The 24,001-nt window shown below is 41.1% G+C and overlaps 1 protein-coding gene across 1 annotated transcript in view; it reads right to left on the bottom strand.

Annotated features, from left to right (window-relative positions):
* Positions 1-322: 322 nt before the first annotated feature.
* The window catches only part of LOC137631093 (nuclear pore complex protein Nup93-like), a 479,887-nt gene continuing 456,208 nt past the window's right edge, over positions 323-24,001 (bottom strand). Inside the window, exons 16-18 of the mRNA XM_068362728.1 lie at positions 21,198-21,437; positions 17,171-17,389; positions 323-626 (exon numbers count right to left, since the gene is read on the bottom strand). Of these exons, the coding sequence (XP_068218829.1) occupies positions 516-626; positions 17,171-17,389; positions 21,198-21,437 (570 nt within the window). The 3' untranslated portion in view covers positions 323-515. The remainder of the gene's footprint in view (positions 627-17,170; positions 17,390-21,197; positions 21,438-24,001) is intronic.

Here is a 24,001-nt window from a genome sequence, read left to right as displayed (position 1 = left end):
GAAAAGAAATAGGTTTGTATAGTTAGGAAAATACAAATTAAAGAGTTTGTGATATTAGCAATGTTACCTACCATTATCAAAATTATTTTCATTATTCAAATTTCTTTTTTTTTTCATTCATATTCCTATTGATCATCAAATTTACTCATCAGTCTTTAAAATAGGTTCACAGAAATTTCTGTATTTTTGAAAAATGAAAATTATCTTTATTAAACTAACATCTATTAAAGTTTGGTCTTCCACAAAATACATGAAATTCCACACAAGACTTGTTATACAAAATGTTATAAGGATATACAATATCTCAATAACAAACGCTACACTTTTTCAAAAGTAGTTTTAATAAACTTGCATTTGCCTTTAATCTCATTCATAAATTACATGAAAATCATCCACACTATATTGTACTTAGTCCCACAAGATTTCTCGAAAACAGGTAATACCACATCACGGCATATTTCCTCAGCAGTTGTAAATGGCTTTAAAAAGGAAGTAGCTACAACCTAACTCAATATTTAATTTATCAGAGCTTCCAATTGTACTAGTCTTGCGTTTATCTCGGAGTGAAGTCTCATCGGGATCATTCCTGCAAATGTTACAATTGCGCGTGCTTGTTCTTTCAGATGCTGAAAAAGAAATTGTATATGAGACATTTTTAAAAATTTCAATAAGTTTACAAGAATGAAATATTACAACCAATACTTGAAAAAATAAAAAACATAACTGTTGGTTCATAATCAATTATATATTACACACCAATACTCTAAAATAATTTGGCATAACTTGAGGTACAGTATGAAAATGATTACAATAGACGGTATAATAGTACCGGTACATGCTATTATTGTATTTTATAGTACTCAACCAACTCTTATTATTTATATAATAGCTCCTTTAAATATAATTGAACATTTTTTTTCTCCTTAATGTATCACTTGCAATATGTGGCTGATATTGTTATGTAATTGGAGTTGGCAGTTTATTAACATTGTTGTATATAGTTGTGGATTTATCCTAATTTTAGGTTTTGCAATTTCTTACAGATGCTTTTATTTTGAGCTTGGCTTTTACTTCTGTGATCCCAGTCTTGTATTATTTTATTTTTGTTAGAAAATGGGAAGTTACCTTTATTGATTATTATTATTCTCAAAAAGGCCTCTCATTTCTTGTATAAACAAGTAACACAAGTTCCAAATGAAATTCCTTTGAATTTATTCTGATACACTGACCCAACTACTTGATAAATAAGACAATAAACGACATGAGGTAGACCATAAGAGCCGAACATGTTGAGATCCTCAGAACCAAGAGTGAAACTGTCTTAATTTTGGCCACAGCCAGTCTTTTTAACCAATACAAGCCCTGGTCAAGTTAGTCATGATAAACTAGTGATGGCAAATTTAATTTGTTCCGTAACTGGAATACAAACCTACACTATTTATTAAGGGCTATTACTTTCTGCGTAGCCAACATGACGAGCCATTAAAATTTAGCGACGGTTAACGACCCATCCCGCTAGTTAGCGGGGGTAAGGGGGGGTAGCTTGCACACCGGTGATTTAGCTCACTTTGCTTTTGGCTCGGATGGTGTATGGTCGTTGCCGTTCCTCATCCTTCGCTGTTATTTGGACTGCCATTAATTCTTTTTTGCTTTTTCTTTGTGTTAGGGGTCCTTTGACTGGCCAGACAGTACTACATAGGATCCTTTTCTCTGGTTACGGTTCAATTTCCCTTTGCCTGCACACACATCGAATAGTCTGGCCTATTAAGGGTAAAAGAGACTCTTTAGCTATGGTAAGCAGCTCTTCTAGGAGGGCACTCAAAAAAGAAACCATTGTTCTCTAGTCTTGGGTAGTGCATAGCCTCTGTACCATGGCCTTCCACTGTCTTGGGTTAGAGTGAACTTGCTTGAGGGTACACTCGGGCACACTATTCTACCTTATTTCTCTTCCTCTTGTTTTGTTAAATTTTTTATAGTTTATATAGGAGGTATTTATTTTAATGTTACTGTTCTTTAAATATTTTATTTTTCCTTGTTTCCTTTCCTCACTGGGCTATTTTCCCTGTTGGAGCCCCTGGGCTTATAGCATCCTGCTTTTCAAACTAGGATTATAGCTTAGCAATTAATAATAATAATGAAAATTAGTTTGTGTATGTGTTGACTTCTGCAAAACATGCACACCTGCCCTGGACTTGATAGCCGGCCCTATGGAACCTATATGTCGGCGGTGGAGACCGATCGCCAGACCCTTAGTCCCATCTGCAGAGGTCAACAGTGTGATAGCAACAAGCAGTGTAGTGTGTGTCGGGAGAGGTTTGGGCAACAGCGGAAGAAGTAGTCTAAGCGGGATATTTCCCTTCGAAGGAGCAAAAACCCAAGGCCTCGTCTTCTGTCTCCCAACCTTCCTCCGAAGCTCCTACCCGTTCAGTCTCTTCTAAGAGACCGTCAAATGATAGTGTAGACCCTTTTAATTCCGGCCAACCCCTGAAGCTTCCCCTAGCGGAGTTACTCCACCTCTCCCCTGGGTGAGGCCTTGTCTATGTCTTCTGTGTTACAGGTATGGTTGTCCTTGGGGCTTCCGGGTCCACCCTCCAAGGACTCCTTGCTGCAGCTCATCCTCCGGGGTGTAAGTGTGCATCCATCGTCGTTGACTTCGGAGGTACAGCTCTTGCGCTCGTCGACATCATGGTGTCTTCTGTGGATTCTGCCGATGCCCCTGCCCCTCCAGACTCTCCAGCTGTTGCTGCCAACTTAGTTTCCCCTGGTCCTGATCATCCTTCGATGGGGAAACTTAGTCCTACGTCTGTCTCCTGCGAGTGTTCCTCCCCCTCAGGAGAGTTCACTCATAGAGAGTCGGAGGACTGCTGCTGCTCATGGTCAGCTTGCTGATCCAACGGCACCAAGAGGGCATCTCCGTCACAGTGCTCGCCCGCCGCTTTGCCTTAGAGGTCATCCTTCACCATCGGTGAAAAGGTGCCTCTTCGGTGCTTCAGCGTCCCTCTCAGAGGAGTCTCCTCTCCAGTCGTCTCTTGGTCCTCGACCTTCGCCCATTCCTGGACCTTCTCCTGATGAAGCTGCTGCTAGACCTCGGACTTCGGTCCTGGACCCTTCGGTAGATCGTTCACGATCTCCATAAGTGGATGTTCGCCCTTCCAAAGGGCACATCCCTGTTCATGTGCTACCTACCAGCCGACCTACCATCACCGTTCCTGTTCCCAGTACAGACTCTTGAGGCCCTACCTAAGTGTGCAGCTGCGTGCCAATGCTTTTCAGCTTGCCAGCTCCCTGCAGTGCACCAGCACTTGCCAACATCTCGTCAGCGCAAGCCTGCTCCGTCACACTTTACAGAGCTCCCATGCTCTCTGACTCGTCGATGCTCTACAACGATTCGGTGCGTGCCTTCACCTGCTCGCCCTCAGCGCCTTCCAGCGCGCCAATGATCACTGGCGCAACAGAGCTCACCAAAACTTCAGCGCTCACGTGCAACTTCAGTCTCCTGCTCGCCAACATTCTCCTATACGACATTTACAGTCTGCACGCCAGCGCTCTCCTACGCGCTATCACACCCCCCGCGCGCGTGCACTGATTTTCTCCTACTCGCCAGCGCTCTCCTGCACGCCAGATCTCGCCCGCGGACCAACACACTCCCGCTCACCACCTCTCTCTTACGCGCCAGCACTCTCTTGCGCGCCAGCTCTCGACTGCTCACCAGCGCTTACCCGCGAGCCAGCACTCGCCGCAGTAATCAGGAACACCACATTAACAGGTCACCATCACCTCATTCCCCATCCCCATGTCGGACGGGAACAGGCCTCTATAGAAGGGTTCAGGATCCCAAAACTGCCTTCCTCTAAGGCAGACTCACCTACAGCAGAGACTCCTTGTAGGGAACCTTTAGTCCCTTTCCCTTCAGGGGATCTGTCAGACATTGCATCAGTCAGTCAGAGCAGTAGTACATGCCTTCAATCATGCTCTGTCTGGCTGCTCTTTGGAGCAGCCAATAGCTCCAGCAGACCCTCGGCAAGGAACCATGACTTCTTCCTCCCCCCTGTAGAGGAAAAGAGGAGTCTCAGATGTGGTCACTTCAAGGGTAAAGCCGACTCCGGGTAGACCATCAAAACCAGCTCCTCCTGCATCTTCCTCAGGATACTCCCCCACCTCACCTTTGCCAAGGGAGTCGCATGAGGAAAGGACCTCCTCCCTTCCAACTTCGGAGGAAGCCTCCCCTCATACGGAGAGTTTCTCACCACCAATGGAAATCAGGAGGGACACGACATCTCGGCCTCCGATGCTGGAGTCCTACCTCCTTCCTCGGAAGGCGTACAAAAACTCCAAGACTCTGCCAAAGTCTACAGAGACAGCCAGTCACTCGAGGGATGTCCGCAACCCACTCCAAGAAGAGCTCTCGGGGATGGAAGGAGACTTCGATGCAAGTCCAACGTCGGAAGGAGAGCAAAATGAGTCTGAACATTAATTCTGGCAGGTTCGGGTTTCTCAATGGGTTTACCAACCCAGAGATACCCCCATGGGAGGGCAAGGACACAGTCTTAGACGGTGTCTTTGCCATCCAAAAACACACAATGACCAGTGCAGCCTTGCCCTGATCTCAAGGGCTGAAGGGTGCCAGGGCTAAGATCGCCCTACAGCTCGCCATATATGCCTCCTCCCATTGTTCCAGCTGTACCAATAAGCTTCTCCTACCTCCTCATGCCCAACAGAGGAGATATTTTGAGATTCTGCAGGAGCCTCGTCCAGCTCTTCCTCTTCACCACTCCTTGGAAGAGCTCACCAAGGGAATCTCTATAAAGAGACTCTCCAATTGACAGGTCTCTTTCTCGGCATCCGAGATCCTTAACCAGGAGAAGGTCACGAAGTACACCATGCAAGATACTTCATGGCTTGATGTCTGGTTAGGGACATTGGGAATCCTGGTACAACCAAGGATTTCTCCAAGGAACGTACCAGGAAAGCAATGGAGCCTTTCGTGCTCTCAGGCACTTACGCGATCGAGTTCCTCGCCCACCAAGTTTCAAACTTGTGGGTGAATACCATCCTGAAACGTCGAGACGCGGTGTCTGAGAGGTTCCATCAACAAGTCCCTAATGCCGAGCGCTAGGCTCAGATATTCCTCTCGAGACGGAGCATATCTATTCCAGCCTAAGGACATGGAATGTGCCGCTGAGAGATGGAGGAAGTCCCATTAGGACTTCCTCCTCCATTGGGCTTTGACTTCTAAGCCCTATAAACCACCAGCTCTTCGACAGTCCCGTCCAGCCAAGACCATGACGACCAAGACAGCAGTGAAGACCACGGTGTTTAAGAAGCCCTTTCCTGCCAAGGGCAGGAAAGGCAATAAGTAGGAAAATATCCTAGAGGGAGTAGCTGAGGCCGCAAAAACTAGGATAGGCACTCCCCCTGCTTGTCCTCCAGTAGGGGATGATGCCTACAAAGTTGCTCAGACAGGTGGAAAACGGGGCCAAACCCTGGACAATCTCTGTGATTCGTCTAGTATATTATGTCCCGTTCATAACATCTCTCCCTCCCCTGACCAGGAATCCAGTGTCTATAGACTCCTTTGCCATGGGATCAGCAAAGGGGCTGGCTCTTCAGGCAGAAGTCCAGACCCTGTTGAAGAAGGGCGCTCTCCAGGAGGTTCTTAACGGGTCCCCAGGCTTCTTCAGTCAACTCTTTCTTGTAAGAAAGGCATCTGGAGGCTGGAGACCAGTCATCGACCTCTCAGCTCTGAACAAGTTTGTCAAACAACCTCCGTTCAGCATGAAGACTGCAGACACGGTCAGACTAGCGGTAAGACCACAGGACTTCCATATCCCAGTCCATCTGTCTTCAAGAAAGTACTAAAGATTCAACCTAGACAACAGGAAATACCAGTTCAAGGTGCTGAGCTTCAACAGCACCTCAAGTTTTTACCAGAGTGTTTGCCCTAGTGTCATCTTGGGCACACAGGATTGGCATCCATCTCCTTCGTTATCTGCATGACTGGCTAATCCTAGCAGACTTGGTGTCAACCCTTCTTCAACATCGAGACAAACTTCTGAGGCTTTGCCAAAATCTAGGGATCATGGTAAATCTTGAGAAGTCCTCCCCACTTCTTATGCAGACTGGTATACCTAGGCATGATAATAGACACCAATCTCCACAAAGCCTTCCCATCAGACGACAGAGTAGCAAGGCTGAGGAAGGTCGCACGACCCTTTCTCAGACGAGAAGAACTTCCAGCCCAGACATGATTACGTCTCCTCGGTCACCTTTCATCACTGGCCCGTCTAGTTCCCAACGGCTGCCACAGGATGAGATCTCGAGTGGCGACTCAAGTCCCGGTGGAATCAGTCTCTCGATTCCACGGACATCCAGATCCCTATGGGATCAGCAGAACACATGGACTTCGAGTGGTGGGTGGCAGACAAAATTCTACAAAAGGGAGTGGATCTTCTCGTCTTCCCCCCGGATTTGATGCTGTTCTCCGACGCTTCAAAAAAAAAAGGGTGGGGGCTCACGTGCTGCACCACACAACCTCATGCCTCTGGTCAGAGTCAGATGAGTACCTCCACATTAATCTCCTAGAGATGAAGGCCGTCTTTCTGGCCCTTCAATATTTCCCGGCGGGCTACTCCGAGATAGTGATGTGCGACAACACCACAGTAGTGGCTTACATCAACAAGCAAAGAGGTACTTTTTGCAGCCCCTATCCCATCTAGCAGTAGAGATACTGAGATGGGCCGAGATCCAATCGATACCACTATCGGCACGCTTCATTCCAGGCAAGAGGAATGTGCTCGCGGACAACTTGAGCAGAGCATCTCAGATAGTGAGTACCGAGTGGTCTTTGGACTATCTAGTACCAAACAAAGTCCTGACTTTGTGGGGTTATCCGACAGTGGACCTCTTCGCAACGGCCCTGAACTTCAGGCTCCCGTTATATTGTTCCCCAGTCCCAGACCCCATGGCTCTCTGGCAAGATGCATTCCAACAACGGTGGGAAAACATCGACGTTTACCCCGTTCTGTCTGATGAGGAGGGTACTCAACAAGGCCAGAACATCAGTTAACCTTTCAATGACAATCATAGGTCCGCTATGGCATCACGCGAAATGGTTTCCGGACCTTCTGCAACTCCTAACAGACCCTCAAAGAGAACTCCCTCCACGTCACAATCTACTCAAATAGCCATATGCCAACATATTCCATAAAGCCGTAGCTTAGCTAGGACTTCACGCCTGGAGGCTATTCAGCATCTCCTCTCTCAGAGAGGATTTTCGCAACAAGTTGTAATCACGATGTCTGGACACCTGCGAAAGTCATCAACAGCAATCTACCAGGCAAATTGGAAGGTCTTCCATGGTTGGTGTCGTGGAGGGGGTGTCTCTCCTCTTGATGCCACTATTCCAGCAATAGCGGAGTTCCTCATATATTTACGGGAAGAAATCCACCTGTCAGTCTCGCCTTTAGACTGAACGGAATGGACATTCTTCATCGCTAGAACTTTCCTTACTCATACGGAGTTATGAACTTTATATGTCCTCAGTCTGAAGTGAGACCTTCCCCATGGAACGTGGTTCGATTTCTTAGGTCTCTTAAGGGACCTCCCTATGAACCATTACGCCAAGCAACAGATCGCCATCTAATTTGGAAGACAGTATTCCTTGATAGCTTTGGCTTCGGCCAAGCGAGTCGGTGAACTTCAGGGTCTCTCGTACGACATCACCCATTCAAGGGGATGGAGAGAGATAACGTTCAGCTTCGGTCCTGAGTTTATTGCCAAGACTCAGAACCGGGGAGTAGCGGATCTGTGATTCGACTCCTTCCGGATTTCGAGTCTTCATTCAGTAACAGATGACACTGATCATCTCTTACTCTGCCCAGTGAGGAGTTTGAGGCTGTACCTTAAGAGAACAGCCACAGCCCCTCCTCGTTTGGCTGCACTCTTCGTCAGCACAGGAAGGACAAAGAGGACGGTCACCAAGAACACAATCTCAGCATGGATTCGCAAGGTCATGGATCATGCACTGAATCCAGACCCTACTCCTTCACGTCGCCCCAGAGCTCATAATGTCAGGGGCGTAGATATGTCCCTGGCAGCCAGTCTCGTAAAGCCTTTCTTTTCAGAGAAGATGCTAGATAACCTACAACTGTGAAGAATGGAACTTTCTTATATGTGGTTAACACACCAAGTTTGGCCAAGCTGGAAGTTCCTGAACTTCAACTAGAAGGTTTGAATACCACTCCACTTTAGGCCACCTTAGCATGACTAGCGTTACTCTCACGTTTAAACGCTCTATTACCTTGTTCAGAGCCTGATGCATCAGACAGGACTGAATAACAATACATGGGGAGTTTGTTGTTCAGGTGAGTGGTGAACATGCAAAGAGGTGGGGAACCCCACAAAGTCAAAAGACTCTTCGTCATTTGAGGAAGCAAAGATCATGCTGAACCAATTGTCGACCACAGTTTGCTATCACATTCCTCTGGTCGGCAAAAGAATCGAATCTGGGCCTAAGAAACTGAGGTTCCAGTGACCTACCACCTAGCTTTTTTGTGGTTAGGTGTTAAGTCATTGGAACCTCAGTTTCTTGGGTCCGGGTTCGATTCCCTGACCGACCAGAAGCAATTGTCTTTGAGTTGATTCCACCTTGGGTCTCTGATCCCGAGGCAGAGAGAATGCGATATTAAGAGGTATTTATAGCTTATATGAATATATATGAAAACACGTATAAATGTGGAAATATATATATATATGTATATATATATATATATATATATATATATATATATATATATATATATATATATATATATATAGATAGATAGATAGATACTAAACCTCTTTGCTTGTTAATGTAGGTCACTACTGTGAAGTTGTTGCTCATCAACACCACACAGTGACCTTTGAGCATCTCTGAAAAACGCTACATACAACGCTTTTATCTCTAAATAAATGATGTTGATAGTCTTGTTCCTGCAACCATATTCCTGAAATCTGCTCTTTCCAAAGATGAGATCCCCATCCTTGGTGATAGGCATCTGTGAAAAGAAAGAACTCCGGAGGAGAGACTTGTAGCGGGGGTCCCAGCTAACAGTTTCTTCTCTTTCAGCCGCCATAAGAGATTTGTTCTCACTTTTGGAGGGACCTCCGCTAAGGCTGCAGGATGGTCTGATGTCTGGGACCACTAGCTCTTGGAGCCCACTGTAGCAAACGAAACTGTATCCTTCCGAAGAGAACTAGCTTCTCTAGGGGGAGATATATCAAGGGATTCTCTGCCTTTCGAGAAAGGGAGAGGCCACTTATGCAAAATTTGAGGATGAAATCTCTGTGAAGAAGAAGCTGTGCTTGTGATTCTACTAAGAGAAGCCAGTTGTCCAGATATCTCAGCAGCCTGATACCCATGGCATGAGCCCACGATGAAACTAGAAAAGTCACATGAAAACTTCGAGGGGCTGTGGACAGACCAAAGCACAGCATCTTGAAGTAGTAGATCTTGTCTCTGAAAGGGAATCTAAGGTACTTCCTGGAAGTGGGATGAATAAGTATGTGAAAGTACGCAACTTTCATATCTCTGGTCAACATGAAATTGTTCTTTCTGATGGTCTGAAGAATAGTGCCTGGAGTCTCCATCTTGTGGCCTCGTTTGAAGCACAAACTAGTTAAAATGAGAGAGGTTTATAGTAGGTCTCTAGACTCCCAATAGTTTCTCTACCAAGAGGGGATTGCTGAAGTGCTGAAGAAGCCAAGAGATCTGTCTGAGACCTCCTCTATGCCCCCATTTGGCAAGCAACTGAGACACTTCCACATTCAGCAAAAGGTCTTTTCGAGATTGTCTCGAATGGTATGAGAGGGTTGTCGGAGTCCAAGTCAGGGGAGGGCGACAGTCTATGAATGGGATGTAATACCCGGAAGCAAGAACTTCTTCTGTCCATGGCCCCAAAGAATTGCCACCTGTCCCAATGACTTGACTGGCATCCCTTTATTCATTGGTCTGGAGAAGTGTCGTCTCTTACGAAAGTTGGGATATGGTTGCTTTCTCATTGGTAGACTGTTCTCTGCAGGTGGTAAGAGCAGTTGCTGCTGTACCTGCTTAAAAAGAGGTTTTCAAGACTGTTAAGGAGTGGGGATCCAAGATACAGCTGTTCTCTGCAGGTGGTAAGAGCAGTTGCTGCTGTACCTGCTTAAAAAGAGGTTTTCAAGATTGTTAAGGAGTGGGGATCCAAGATACAGCTGCTCTTTGGAGAAAAGAGATTTGGCTAGCCTTTTCGCATTTCTTCACTGCTGCAGCAACTTCTGTGCGAGGGAAAAAGAGTAAGGTGATCAATCATACTGGAATTACACAAGTAAAGTGTGCCTCTGGAAGACAGTGTGGAAATACATAGGAAATATACAAATTATTTCTAGATTTATTACTTATTCAATTTTTATTGTTTATAAAGGGATTTTGACGAAGGAAAAATCTATTTCTGGGAAGAGGCCTGTGACGCCCGGTGAAAAGGGTCCTTCTTTACACTTTTCTAATATAAATCTTCCAAATATACTAGAGAAAGATAAAAGCATGGAATGCAGAGGTTACTACCCTCGCGCGATCACCTTGTGGGTGTCGTGTATACAACAAGGGCGTGTGAAAACCACTATTCACAGGCTGTCTTCCATTTAGATAATCCCTTCATCAAAGGGGAGGGCCGTGACAGGCCCTAGAGGACACAGTTGGACTACCCCACCGACACCTACTATGTGCGCCCTCCAGGTCATCCTTCTGTTTTGGACTTGCCTGCTAAGACGTTAATTGTTTTGTTCGGTGTTTTTCGCAAGTGATTGTCGTTAATTCAACATGACTGACGTTGCTACTTCACCTTTACCAATGTTAAGTACCATAGTTTGTTTTGACAGTTTATTTCAGTACCGGGCATTTGTTCTTTTTCCAGTATTGTGGATTTTAGTTTTGGAAGCGGTTGGCCTGCCTCGGTATCGGCAGCCATTTTGGTTGTGTTCGCTTCGGTAGTTTTTCAAGTTAATATTGCCCATCTGGTACTCTGTCATCTAGGTTATATCACTTACGTTTTATGACCAATTTTATCATCATTATTTATTATTGGTTTTTACTATGGTATTTATTTGCTAGCAAGTCCAATTTGGACCTACAAAGAATATCGATCTAGTCTTTGTTATAGTTATGTACACGCCTCAGGAAAGTGCTCGTTTTAGACTATATCTTTATGTTTATTTGTTACTTTGTCGTTATTCTTCGTTCTTGATTATTACAATTTTATCATTTTTCTTAACATAATTGTATTTTTTATCCTGTTTAATTTGTTTATCTTCAGTCCCTCACTCAAAATTTTTCTTTTTATTACAGTGACGGTGCCCTGCACCCAGCGGGGAACATAGGTAAAATTTAACTTGTCATGCTTGGAAATAGGGACACTAGCCAGGTTTCTTGGTGTTGGTCGTATAGTGACATTTTTCTTGCCCGAGGTCCCCAGAAAAAATAAGACAGAAGGGTGTGTTGACCCAGGACACTCCATATACAGTACAATAATTGGACCTCTCAGTGAAAAAGACAGTATTTGAAGACATGTGTAACAAAAGACACTAACCTATGTGTGTCTGATACTGTAGTTATCCTGTACAATGGCCTTCTATTTAGTGTGGTGTGCGGTAGGCTAGAACACAGCACAAGACCCTCAAAGGCAAAAAGTCATTGTTTGCCGTTAGCCTATATGAATGGCAAGGCTTAGCTTGTGCCCAGTGCAAATTAGTAGAGAAAGGAAACAACGGTGTTCGTCAACTGAAGATGACACCATGGAGCCGTCAATTAAACAGCAGTAAGATGGAACATCAGCCAAAAAGAAGGACAGAAAGAATAAAAAACAAGTTCAGGATAAAGAAGCCTACAGAGATGAGGTAGATAATTCCTTGGACGAGTTCTTACTGAAATGAACATTAACGGTTTTCGAGTCAACAGATGCTTGTTCTTTGGCCCACATCCCCATTGAAAGCAGCATTCAGAATCATCCGCATTGTTTATTTAATTATAGGATAACCGGTTGTAACTACATTTTAATGCTATCCAGTAGCTTACATTTTCATATAATGTAGGTTTTCATCTTTAAATTATTCCTGGTGTTAAGTGCAGTGTATTATTTGCTAAGGGAGTGCCCAATGTGTGGGTGGATAATTCTTTTGTCAAGTTTTTTTTCTCTCATGTTTAGTCTAGTTATTACTGGTCAAAGTTCATTCAATATTGAAGACCTGGATTTTCTCATAAATGTATCCATTTTTTTTTCTCTTTCTCAAAATAAATATTTTTCATGTTTTTGTAAACTGTTCCTTTCCTCTACACCATTATGTCCCCTTGTCAGCCCCCAATTATATTTTTTTGTGTTATCTGCTACCTTTATAAAGTCTAACCAGAGATTAAAGCTATTTATTATTATTGCAGATTTTCCTAGAATGAAATCAACGGTCATACTGTGTTTATTCAGCAAACTCAAGGCAAGAGATGATAAGAGGGAAGTAAGGGTCTAGCTGGGTCCTTGCCCAGTATAAAATCAAGGGGTGGTGCCCCGTTCATCCTTGATTGTTTACCTTTTACCCAGATTTCTGGGTATTCCACTGTTTTAAATTTTTGTGTAGTGAAACGCTGGAGTGTGGTCGGCATTTGGACACTAGGCAGTCTGCATGGTACATCTGGCCACAGTCCGCAAACCACTTCAACGGTTGTTTTGAGCACTTTGACAAGACGACATCTTGTCGTTTAAGTACGTAGTTCCCCCAAAAGGAAACTGTCTGATGCAAAAGATATTCCAAAATTTTTGCTCTGAATTTGGACAATTCTTCTAATTTTTTTATACATTTGAACCCTTCGTATCTTCTGTAATGGCAAAAAGAGACACTGCCTCTGAGAAGTGGTTGAGCTAAGAGCATGCCTGAACAGCTGACATAGCAGCTACCTCCATACTTTGCATTTCCGATGCCAAAAATGTGGAGGGGAGATTAGCTATTTTGTCAGTAGGGCCACCTGGAATAAGAGTTGCAATATCTAGGTCAATGGGGAGAGGGCTAGGGTGTAAGATTTTCTGTCAAGATAAGGCCAGAGGAGATAATTTTGACGATCTACTTGACCGTAAGTGTTCTCGACAACTGAAACCTATTTACTGAATAAATTGAGTATGTCACAAGCTTGATGAGATAAGGACACATCAAATCTGTGTATAATACAATGTGATTTTGGAAAATTTTTGTAAATTATCCAGCACCTACCAGTTATTTGGACGCGTGATCTCCATGACCATCACACTGTCTTGAGGTTCATGATCTTTAACAAATGAGAGGTCTCTGATCCAGAGGCTGGAAGCTCTAGTGAGGTTACACTACCATTTCCGGCTGTAACCTCAAGAGTAGGATTTGGGAAATTGTTAATGACAATTGTAGTCAACGTAGTGGGTGTAGTCTCCTGTTTAGGGAAAAGCACAGATTGCACTTTTCCCGTAATATCCTTAAGTTCTTGGCTATGGTTTGGACAAGTAGCCAACATTACTGAGACTGATTGAAGAGAGTCTTGGTCACTCATCGTAAAGGATTCTTTATCTACATACAGTATGACTAGAGATTGAACGGGGTGACTATCCGAGCTGGACACTTGTTAAGAAAAGGATCTATTTGTTAGGTGAATTCCCCCCCAAGATCATCTGTATCTAGGGGCTAAATAATAAAGGGACAAACTAGATCTCCATTTGTTGGGTAGAGGTTAATCTCTCACGATCGAGAGTGGGCAAACCCGAGGGAAAGGGGATGAGGTCTCCGAGACCTTCCTCTTCACGTATTTCTGAAAATTAGAAAATTCCTGTTCGTTCCAACACTTGAGACAAACCTTTTCGCTCTTTATAGGAAATATACTTACGGCGAAGCTGGAAACAAGCCATAAGACTTTAAGAGAGATATAACTAACCAATGATAGTTAGCAGAGGATAGACAGGCCAACCCGTTCACACTCACCTGTGATATATTGTCACTTTTGCTTTTGGCTCCAAAGACTGCAGACATTTTCTCCCATTAAGAACTGGCTTTGACTTTTTGCTCTTTCAAGGAGTTCTTGGGTTTTGGGGATCTCATCTTATGGTCTTGTCATGACTGTGAAGGACGCCAATGCAGACCGACCTCCAATCACTTTTTTCTTCCTGACAGAGGTCACTCTTATTTGTAAGACTCTCCTCATAACAATTTAGGGAGTAGTCTTTCTCTCAGTGGGTGAGGTTCAGCAAAACGATGGAGGGAGAAGTCTAAAGGGAATTTTCTCCTTCAGGGTTCTCCTCGAAGGGTTTGAAGTCCCAACTTTTTTCTCTGTCGGTTTGATCTCTCCACTCTAACTCTGTGATGGCCCCTTGAACCCAGGAAAACCCTTAGGGGAAGACAACGTCGCTTCCCTTAGCAAAGCAACAGTGCACTCCGCCAGGGGGCTTGCTCTCATTGCCGAAGCGGCAATTCCTGCCTTTCTTGTGACTTTCGTGTCTTTCCACTAAAGAATAGTTTTTTGAGAGTACTACAAGATAATGCACCAACAGATTCTCGTGCCCTTAGCTGCAGTTCTCTCTGCATAATGAAGTAATTGAATGACGGTGCAAGAGATTAATATCTAGATCAGGAATAAGAAATTTAATAGACCATAAGTTCCTATCCAACAAATTAAGATGAGAATCAACAGCTGAAAACCAGACAGGAGAACAATACTCAAAACACGGTAGAATGAAAGAATTAAAACACTTCTTCAGAATAGACTGATCACGAAAAATCTTAAAAGACTTTCTCACTATGCCAATTTTTTGTGTAATTCAAGAAGACACAACCCTAATGTGTTTCTCAAAAGTAAATTTGCGGTCGAGAATCACACCTGAAATTTAAGAGTCATATAGAGTTAAAAAAACAATCTCAATACTGAGATCTGGACGATAAGAAGCTACTGTCCTTGATTTACTTTGAGTTTTGTTAGGATTCAACTTCATGCCCCATAATTTGCACCATGCACTAATTTTGGCTAGATCACTATTAAGGGATTCAGCAATCCCAGATCTACATTCAAGAGATGGAATTGATGCATTGAGTGTTGCTTCATTTGCATATGCAACAAGCTTGTTTTCTAGGCCAAACCACATGTCATGTGTATATAGTATGAAAAGTAATGGGCCAAGAACACTACCCTGAGGAACACCAGATATAACCTTCTTATACTGACTATGGTGCCCATCAACAACAACTCATTACAATGTACTGTATTACTTAAAAATTCAATAATGCTAAGAAACAACCCAACCACTCCCAATTGTTTAAATTTGAAAACAAAGGCCTCATGATTAACATGGTCAAAGGCAACACTAAATTCAAGGCCAATCATATGAAATTCCTGACCCCAATCAAGGGATTGGAGATTGCAAGAAGGGCATCACATTCTCCAAGGCCTTTACGAAAACCAAATTGCAAATTAGGGAACAGATGATTATCTTCAGCAAATCTATTAAGACATTTTGCCAAAAGACATTCAAAAACTTTAGATAATATGGGAGTTATGGAATTTGGGCGGTAATCAGTTGGACTTGAGCTACCACAAACACATTTACATAGTGAAGTAATATTACCCATTCTCCAGCAAGTGCTAAAAGCTCCTCTTCTTGCTAACTTGTGCAAAATAACAGATAACTTTGTGGGAAAGAAATCTGCAGTCTTTATAAAAAAAAAAAAAAAGGAAAAATAGCATTTGGGTCTACACCTCCATAAGCATCAAGGCCCATCAAGAGAGCTTTACTTTCAGGAGATCAAAAGGCTAAACTACTTAGTTTAGCCTCAGGAAAACAGGAATGAGGAAGATCAACTTTCTCTTTACCACTGTCAAACACAGCCAAAAGAGTTGCCTTTTCCTTTGGACAGTGAGTGACTGAGCCATCTAGTTTAAGTAAGGGAGGAATTGTTGCATCTACACCAAAGAGTGCAGATTTAAAGGTAATCTACTACTTATGTTCCTGGGTTGTACCAGAAAGAGTTTCTATTATGGTTAAATTGTATTCCTTTTCAGTTGAAGCATAAAAGCTCTTAAGCTGAGTATAGTTATTCCAACTCAAATCTGATCAGTTACCCTTCTCCTACTTCTACAAATAAGTACGTCTACAATCACCATTGAACCATAGTTTGCTTTTCACTCGGTATCTTAGCACACGAGAAGGGATACGCCTATCAATTATGTTGACTAGATTCTCATTCAAAGGAACAACAGGGTCAACACTACTATACAATTGTGACCAATTCAACCCCAAAAGATCACTCAAAATCCCATTCCAGTCGGCTTGAGATTTCATATGAATATTACATGAGTATGATACATCCGGGACAGGCTGCTCAGTCTTCACTACTAATGAAATCAAGGCATTATCAGATGTCCCAACTAGAGAACCAACCTTACTTGTTATAACGCCAGGGGAGTCTGTGTATACGAGGTCCAAGCAGTAACCAGACTTGTGAGTGGCTTCACTTATGATTTTCTCACAGCATGATTCAGAAGCAAAGTATAAAGTTCTTAAACCATGGCGATCGGTAGGAGAAACAGAATTTACCCACTCCCTATGTCCCTATGGCGAGCATTGACTTCACCAACAAAGACAAAAGAAGCCTTTCTATCATCTTCCTGTATCTTAGCCATAATGGTAAGAAGGCAATCAAAAAGAGAATCATCCATGTCTGGATTTCAGTAGATCAAACACAAATAGAAGTTGTTATGCCTGCCACAAACTTTTATTACCCGAATCTCATGACGGCTCACGAAATTTCTGCAAGGGTACCATTCAAGGCCAGGACAGGTTTGCATACTACCTGAAACACCACTCATATTACTGATATGCCAACTGAAAGAAAAGAGTACTCTAAAGCACAGAACGTAGTTGTGATTGTGTTGTGGGAGAACCGTCCAGGATGGCGACCAAACAAAGAATAGCGGTGAGGCTGGCGCAGGCTCACCCAGCGTTGTGGTATATCTGGTAACCATACAAGGTTGCCAGATACGCACTTTTTTATGGTAGTAGCAAAGCAACTTACGTGTAAACTCCATATAAATGACGAAGGGTTTATATCTGTGTAGGAACAAATAAGAGAAATGGGCATTTGTCAAAAAAAAAAATCTCACCTTGAATGCTGGTGATAATGGCAACGATGAAGTATTGAAAGATGTTTGTGGAGATGATTGGACTGGAGGGGAACAGTACAAGCGATGAGTAGTAGTCATAGCTGCCAAAAGCACATGGGGCAACACATTGCGAACTTCACTACCATATGCAGACATGCCATTGACCCTTGTCTCAACTTCATCTGTTCTCAGTGCAATAACATGTAACCTTTTCAATACCTGGAATGCACAATAATCTAGTAAAAGATGAAGTATGTGCTACTGTACAACATATATAGCTTTGCATAGATAATTTATGTTCTGTACAATATTAATCAGTTTTGTAAAATCCAGTAAAAACTAGTAAAAGATGCTACTGTACTTTAAAATAAGAGCAGGCTTTAAAAATCTGTTCAAGTTATGATTCTAGAAGTCACAAGGAAGTAAACACTAAGACTTTGCATAACATCACCTTGTATGAAAGTACACTGTTTCATATGCAGTGTTCTTCCACACTTTTATGGCCATTTTGTCTGAATGATAGTAAGAAAGAAATGGATAGTTGAACAACTAGGCCAAGGTATAAAACTAGGCTCAATGTCTTCATAAAACTGAAATAGGCTATATATAGATCCATTTCAGTTCTATTTCAGTTTAATATAGACACATTTAATGTTTTTACCTTGGGCAAGTTGTCCAATTATAAAATTTTTCTTTTTTATCACTCAGACAAAAGGCCCATTACACTTATCTAATAAAATTGAACTTTGAAGTGCAGAACACTCCATATGGAAGTGTACTTTTACACAAGGCAATGCAGTGAATTTTTTTTTTTTTTTTTTTGTAAAGAAATTAACCTGTCCTCTGGATATGGAAATTGATATAAACAGTTCTCATAAAGTCTTAAATGAGTAAATAAAATCTATTTACTGGTAAACAGATAAAACTATAGTAAACCCAAATTGTTATAAAGTAAACCCCAATATTTGGAGAGCACATTCATGAGATCCTCTGTAAGTTGATTGTTTTTCATTAGTGTTAGTACCTCACAGCTGTAGAAAAGCCTGTGTATCTACATAAAATAGTAAGAGTTAACAATAAAATTAAGTAATCAATTATTATTATTATTATTACTAGCCAAGCTACAACCCTAGTTGGAAAAGCAAGATGCTATAAGCCCAAGAGCTCCAACAGGGAAAAATAGCCCAGTGAGGAAAGGAAATAAAGAAATAAATAAATGATGAGAATAAATTATCAATATATCATTCTAAAAACAGTAACAGCGTCAAAACAGATATGTTCTATATAAACTATTAACAATGTCAAAAACAGATATGTCATATATAAACAATAAAAAGACTCATGTCAGCCTGGTCAACATAAAACATTTGCTCCAACTTTGAACTTTTGAAGTTCAACTGATTCAACTACCTGTTTAAGAAGATCATTCCACAACTTGGTAACAGCTGGAATAAAACTTCTAGAATACTGTGTAGTATTGAGCCTCATGATGGAGAAGGCCTGGCTATTAGAATTAACTGCCTGCCTAGTATTACGAACAGGATAGAATTGTCCAGGGAGATCTGAATGTAAAGGATGGTCAGAGTTATGAAAAATCTTATGCATCATGCATAATGAACTAATTGAGCGACGGTGCCAAAGATTAATATCTAGATCAGGAATAAGAAATTTAATAGACCGTAAGTTTCTGTCCAACAAATTAAGATGAGAATCAGCAGCTGAACCCCAGACAGGAGAACAATACTCAAAACAAGGTAGAATGAAAGAATTAAAACACTACTTCAGAATAGATTGATCACCGAAAATCTTGTAAGACTTTCTCAGTAAGCCACTTTTTTGTGCAATTGAAGATGACACAGACCTAATATGTTTCTCAAAAGTAAATTTGCTGTCGAGAATCACACCTAAAATTTTAAGTCATACAAATTTAAAGAAACTTTATCAATACTGAGATCCGGATGTTGAGGAGCCACCGTCCTTGACCTACTTACAATCATACTTTGAATTTTGTTAGGATTCAACTTTATACCCCATAATTTGCACCATGCACTAATTTTAGCTAAATCTCTATTAAGGGATTCACCAACCCCAGATCTACATTCAGGGGATGGAATTGATGCAAAGAGAGTAGCATCATCTGCATATGCAACAAGCTGGTTTTCTAGGCCAAACCACATGTCATGTGTATATAGTATGAAAAGTAATGGGCCAAGAACACTACCCTGTGGAACACTGGCTATCACATTCCTATACTCACTATGGTGCCCATCAACAACAACTCTTTGAGATCTATTACTTAAAAAATCAATAATAATGCTAAGAAACGACCCACCCACACCCAACTGTTTGAGTTTGAAAACAAGGGCCTCCTGATTAACACAGTCAAAGGCAGCACTAAAATCAAGGCCAATCATACGAACTTCCTGACAACAATCAAGGGATTTCTGTACAGCATTGGAGATTGTAAGAAGGGCATCACATGCTCCAAGGCCTTTACAAAAACCAAATTGCAAACTAGGGAGTTCAAAAACTTTAGATAATATGGGAGTTATGGAAATTGGGCGGTAATCAGTGGGACTTGAGCTACCACAAACACATTTACATAGAGGAGTAACATTACCAATTCTCCAACAAGTGCTAAAAGCTCCTCTTCTTGCTAACTTGCGCAAAATAACAGATAACTTTGGAGCTAAGAAATCTGCTGTCTTCATAAAAAACAAAGGAAAAATAGCATTTGGGTCTACACCTCCATAAGCATCAAGGTCCATCAACAGAGCTTTAATCTCACGAGATCAAAAAGTTAAACTTGTTAGTTTAGCCTCAGGAAAACAGGAATGAGGAAGTTCAAGTTTTTCATTACTCTGTTTACTGTCAAAAACATCAGCCAAAAGGGTTGCCTTTTCCTTAGGACAGTGAGTGACTGAGCCATCTGGTTTAAGTAAAGGAGGAACTGTTGCATCTACACCAAAGAGTGCAGATTTAAGGGTAGACCACCATTTATGTTCCTGAGTTGTACCAGAAAGGGTTTCTTTTATGGTTAAATTGTATTCCTTTTCAGTTGAGGCATAAACACTCTGAGCAAAAGCTCGAAGCTGAGTATAGTTGTTCCAGGTCAAATCTGATCTGTTACCCTTCCAAAGGTGATAGGCCTCCTGCTTCTCCAAATAAGCATGTCTACAATCATCATTGAACCACGGTTTGTCCTTCACTCGGTACCTTAGCACACGAGAAGGGATACGCCTATCAATTATGTTGACTAGATTCTCATTCAAAGGGACAACAGGATCTACACTACTATATAATTGTGACCAATTCAAGCACAAAAGATCATGCAAAATCCCATTCCAGTCTGCATAGGATTTTATATAAATTTTACAAGAGTATGATATATCAGGGACATGCTGCTCAGTCTTCACTACTAATGAAATTAAGGCATGATCAGATGTCCCGACTGGAGAACCAACCTTACTGGTTATAACACCAGGGGAGTCAGTGTATACGAGGTCCAAGCAATTACCAGACCTGTGAGTAGCTTCATTTATGATTTGCTCACAGCCTGATTCAGAGGCAAACTCTAAAGCTCTTAAGCCATGGCGATCGGTAGGAGAGATAGAACTTAACCACTCCTTATGGTGAGCATTAAAATCACCAACAAAGACAAAAGAAGCCTTTCTATTACCTTCTTGTATCTTAGCCATAATGGTAAGAAGACAATGGAAGATAGAATCATCCATGTCTGGATTCCGGTAGATCGAACACAAATAAAAGTTGTTATGCCTGCCACAAACTTTTATTACCTGAATCTCATGACATCCACATTGATAGCAAGACTTATGAGAAGCAGGGTACTCGGTCCTAATATACACCGCCATTCCCCTGGCACTAGGGATGGCATCACGTTTCAACATTATTGGCTTAAAATAGAAATATTCAGTTGATACAATCAGTAAGAAAGAAAATTTGTGAATATTGATTATGACAGTGACGTGACATGAGTATCTGTAATTGAAGTTCAGTTCAAACTTACCTCTAATGCATCATTAAATCTTTCCTTATGGTAAAGATCAAAGAATGTACTAAGATCCAACAGTAAATGAAGAGTAGCAGCATTATGGGGGAGTGTATTGTGACCGTGTGTCTTGAAGCGCAAAGCTACTGCTGTCGCTAGTTCTAATACACGTCCTCTTTGACTACCACTACCGCTTTCTGTTTGGTACACCACTTGGCTTAATAACTGATTCAACAGGGACACGACCTTTTCATGATTCTGAAGTAAAAATAAGATGTTATTATTCTTGAAAAAAAAACTGTTTACATTTATAATTTTATCCTGTATTCAAATTATTTAACCCGAGGATATACTGTATAATGAATAAACCGTATGACCCAATCCCTGTATGCAGAGTACTGGTCAACATTAACATTAAATTCTTTTATTTGTATGTTCAAACTTCAATGAGCAGCAAATGTAAAGTTTTGGAGGTAAATCCACTAAGAAAATTTATCTGAATACGGTACTAATAATCGTCCTTTTCACTAGTATATTTTTTATATATTCACCAATTAAAAATAAAGTTTTATTATTAGAAAAACTGAGTTATGTCCTGAGTGCATGGTTTGGTTAAGCTACATGGTAATAATTATGAAAATAACAATCATGAGACACTGTATTAAAATATTTACAATCTTATACATAAGGTTCTCAATTTACAAACATTCAGCGATACAAACACAAATCCAACTGAAATCATAAATCTCAGATATTGTACCATAAGTTCATAATGAAATACTATATTATAACAATATCATACAATTCAATCAGTAAGCAAGGTGACATTTGCAATATGAAATGGGACTATTTGTTGACCTTTGCAGCTGAAAATGGTAGGCATGCGAGTTAAGTGAAGCCTACCCTAGGCAAAATTTAACAAATTTGACTTACATACAGTTTCTTGAAACATGTTAAGTTTGTAGGCAAAAATTTAACAAAATTTGACTTACAAACAATTTTTTGAAACCTACTAAGATTGTAAGTCGAGGACTTTCTTTACACCAACAGTATATTTAAGGAAATACTAATACCGTATAAATAATCCACAAATATCAATATGAAAGACTTCTTTCCCTAATAATGTTCTTGGTCCCTTTCAAAAGGACGTTATGTCTACAGTATTTGATACCAATGAAGATGAAGCAATAATATACCCTCAACCCTCTGAAGTTCCGATGATGCACTTTAGCATCATCCATTCATGTAACCTTACGTGATATATAAAAAATATTTATTGAACTTTCGAATGCAATTTTCAATTTATTTCTATCTTTATTCCTTTGATAGTTACACTACGAAACAAACATAAGTATATTGACACGATGTCACTGTTCCCTAGCCAAAACTTATGAGCCTGACGGTAATTTTGTCACAGCCGTGATTACCAGAAAGTTAAAATAATTGCAGAGTACGTACATCATATCCATATCCTATATTGTACAGTGTCTTGTTGGTCAGGTATTGATGTAAAGTAGCCTTTCGACTTATCAAATGTTTTTTGGTTTAGATATCTACATATTACGAAACTCAACGAGTAACTGACCTCATAATATAATCTATACAGTACTTGAACATTCAAGATGGCATGGATTAAATATTAATTCAATTTAATTCTCAACATAAGTAATAACTCAGTTTAAAAGTACAATAACACGGAATACGTTCATTTTGGTATACTGTACAACCATGAAATTGGATTTTTGTATTGGTCTACGAGCAAAAATTTTTGTTAGTATTTGCATTTTTTTTGGCGGGGGGATAAGTACTAACAAAATTAGTACAAAACCCATACACAGTCAAAGCTTGGTTAACAGCCCCTTTTTTTTTTGCCATTTTGTTTGTGTATTAGTTCGCAACCCCTCTTGTTCAGAGCCTAACTCTTTCACTCTCCCAGTAGCACTAGAAAGAGAATCATCTCTCACGCACATCTTTTGGATTGGTTTTTTTTTTTGTACAGTTGTAACCACATTTCTTTGTCAAGTTGTGATTGTTATTGTTTATAATAAAGATATTTTAGGTTACATCGTAAAATTAACAGTGCAGTACGATGACAATAGCTACCAACATACAGTAATCTTAAAAAATGGTGTGAAGAAAAAGCGTGCAGCCGACCTGCAAAAACTTCACATTTGTACTGCAACATCCACAATTGGTTCAGTTACAATTACAGTATAAACAATATAGAGAATATTGAAGTACTGTATCAGACAAAATGTAACAGATGCCATCATTGACGGATCGACGGTAACATGATCTTAACACTGAAAGATATGTTTACTGTATCTGGATTAATGAGAAGAAGTTAGAGGGTGGTACTATTACCGAAAACACTATTTATGAAAAAGCAGTACTATTGGAACTGAACAAGAGGCAGTACAGTATCAAGAGAAAGACAGCAAAATATTATAAAAAATACGGTTTCATCAGGGTGAATATTGATTCTATTTAATAACAATGCTATGTCACATGAACTAGAAATTATGATGACAAAGCAGTCGACTCTAGATAGGTTCCTTTTCGAAACTAAACATAGGAGAGAATAAAAAAACCAAGTGTCCAGAACTCACTCACTCACTCACTCACTCACTCACTCACTCACTCACTCACTCACTCACTCACTCACTCACTCACTCTCTCTCTCTCTCTCTCTCTCTCTCTCTCTCTCTCTCTCTCTCTCTCTCTCTCTCTCTCTCTCTCTCTCTCTCTCTCTCTCTACCATACGCCAGCCATTACATTCCTCAAAGGTAAGTGCAAGTCAATTGTCATTATTTCTACAGTAT

The sequence above is a fragment of the Palaemon carinicauda genome, chromosome 39, assembly GCF_036898095.1.
Source record: "Palaemon carinicauda isolate YSFRI2023 chromosome 39, ASM3689809v2, whole genome shotgun sequence".
NCBI lineage: Eukaryota > Metazoa > Arthropoda > Malacostraca > Decapoda > Palaemonidae > Palaemon > Palaemon carinicauda.
Note: the sequence above shows the minus strand (reverse complement) of the source record. Positions and strands in the feature narration are given on the sequence as shown.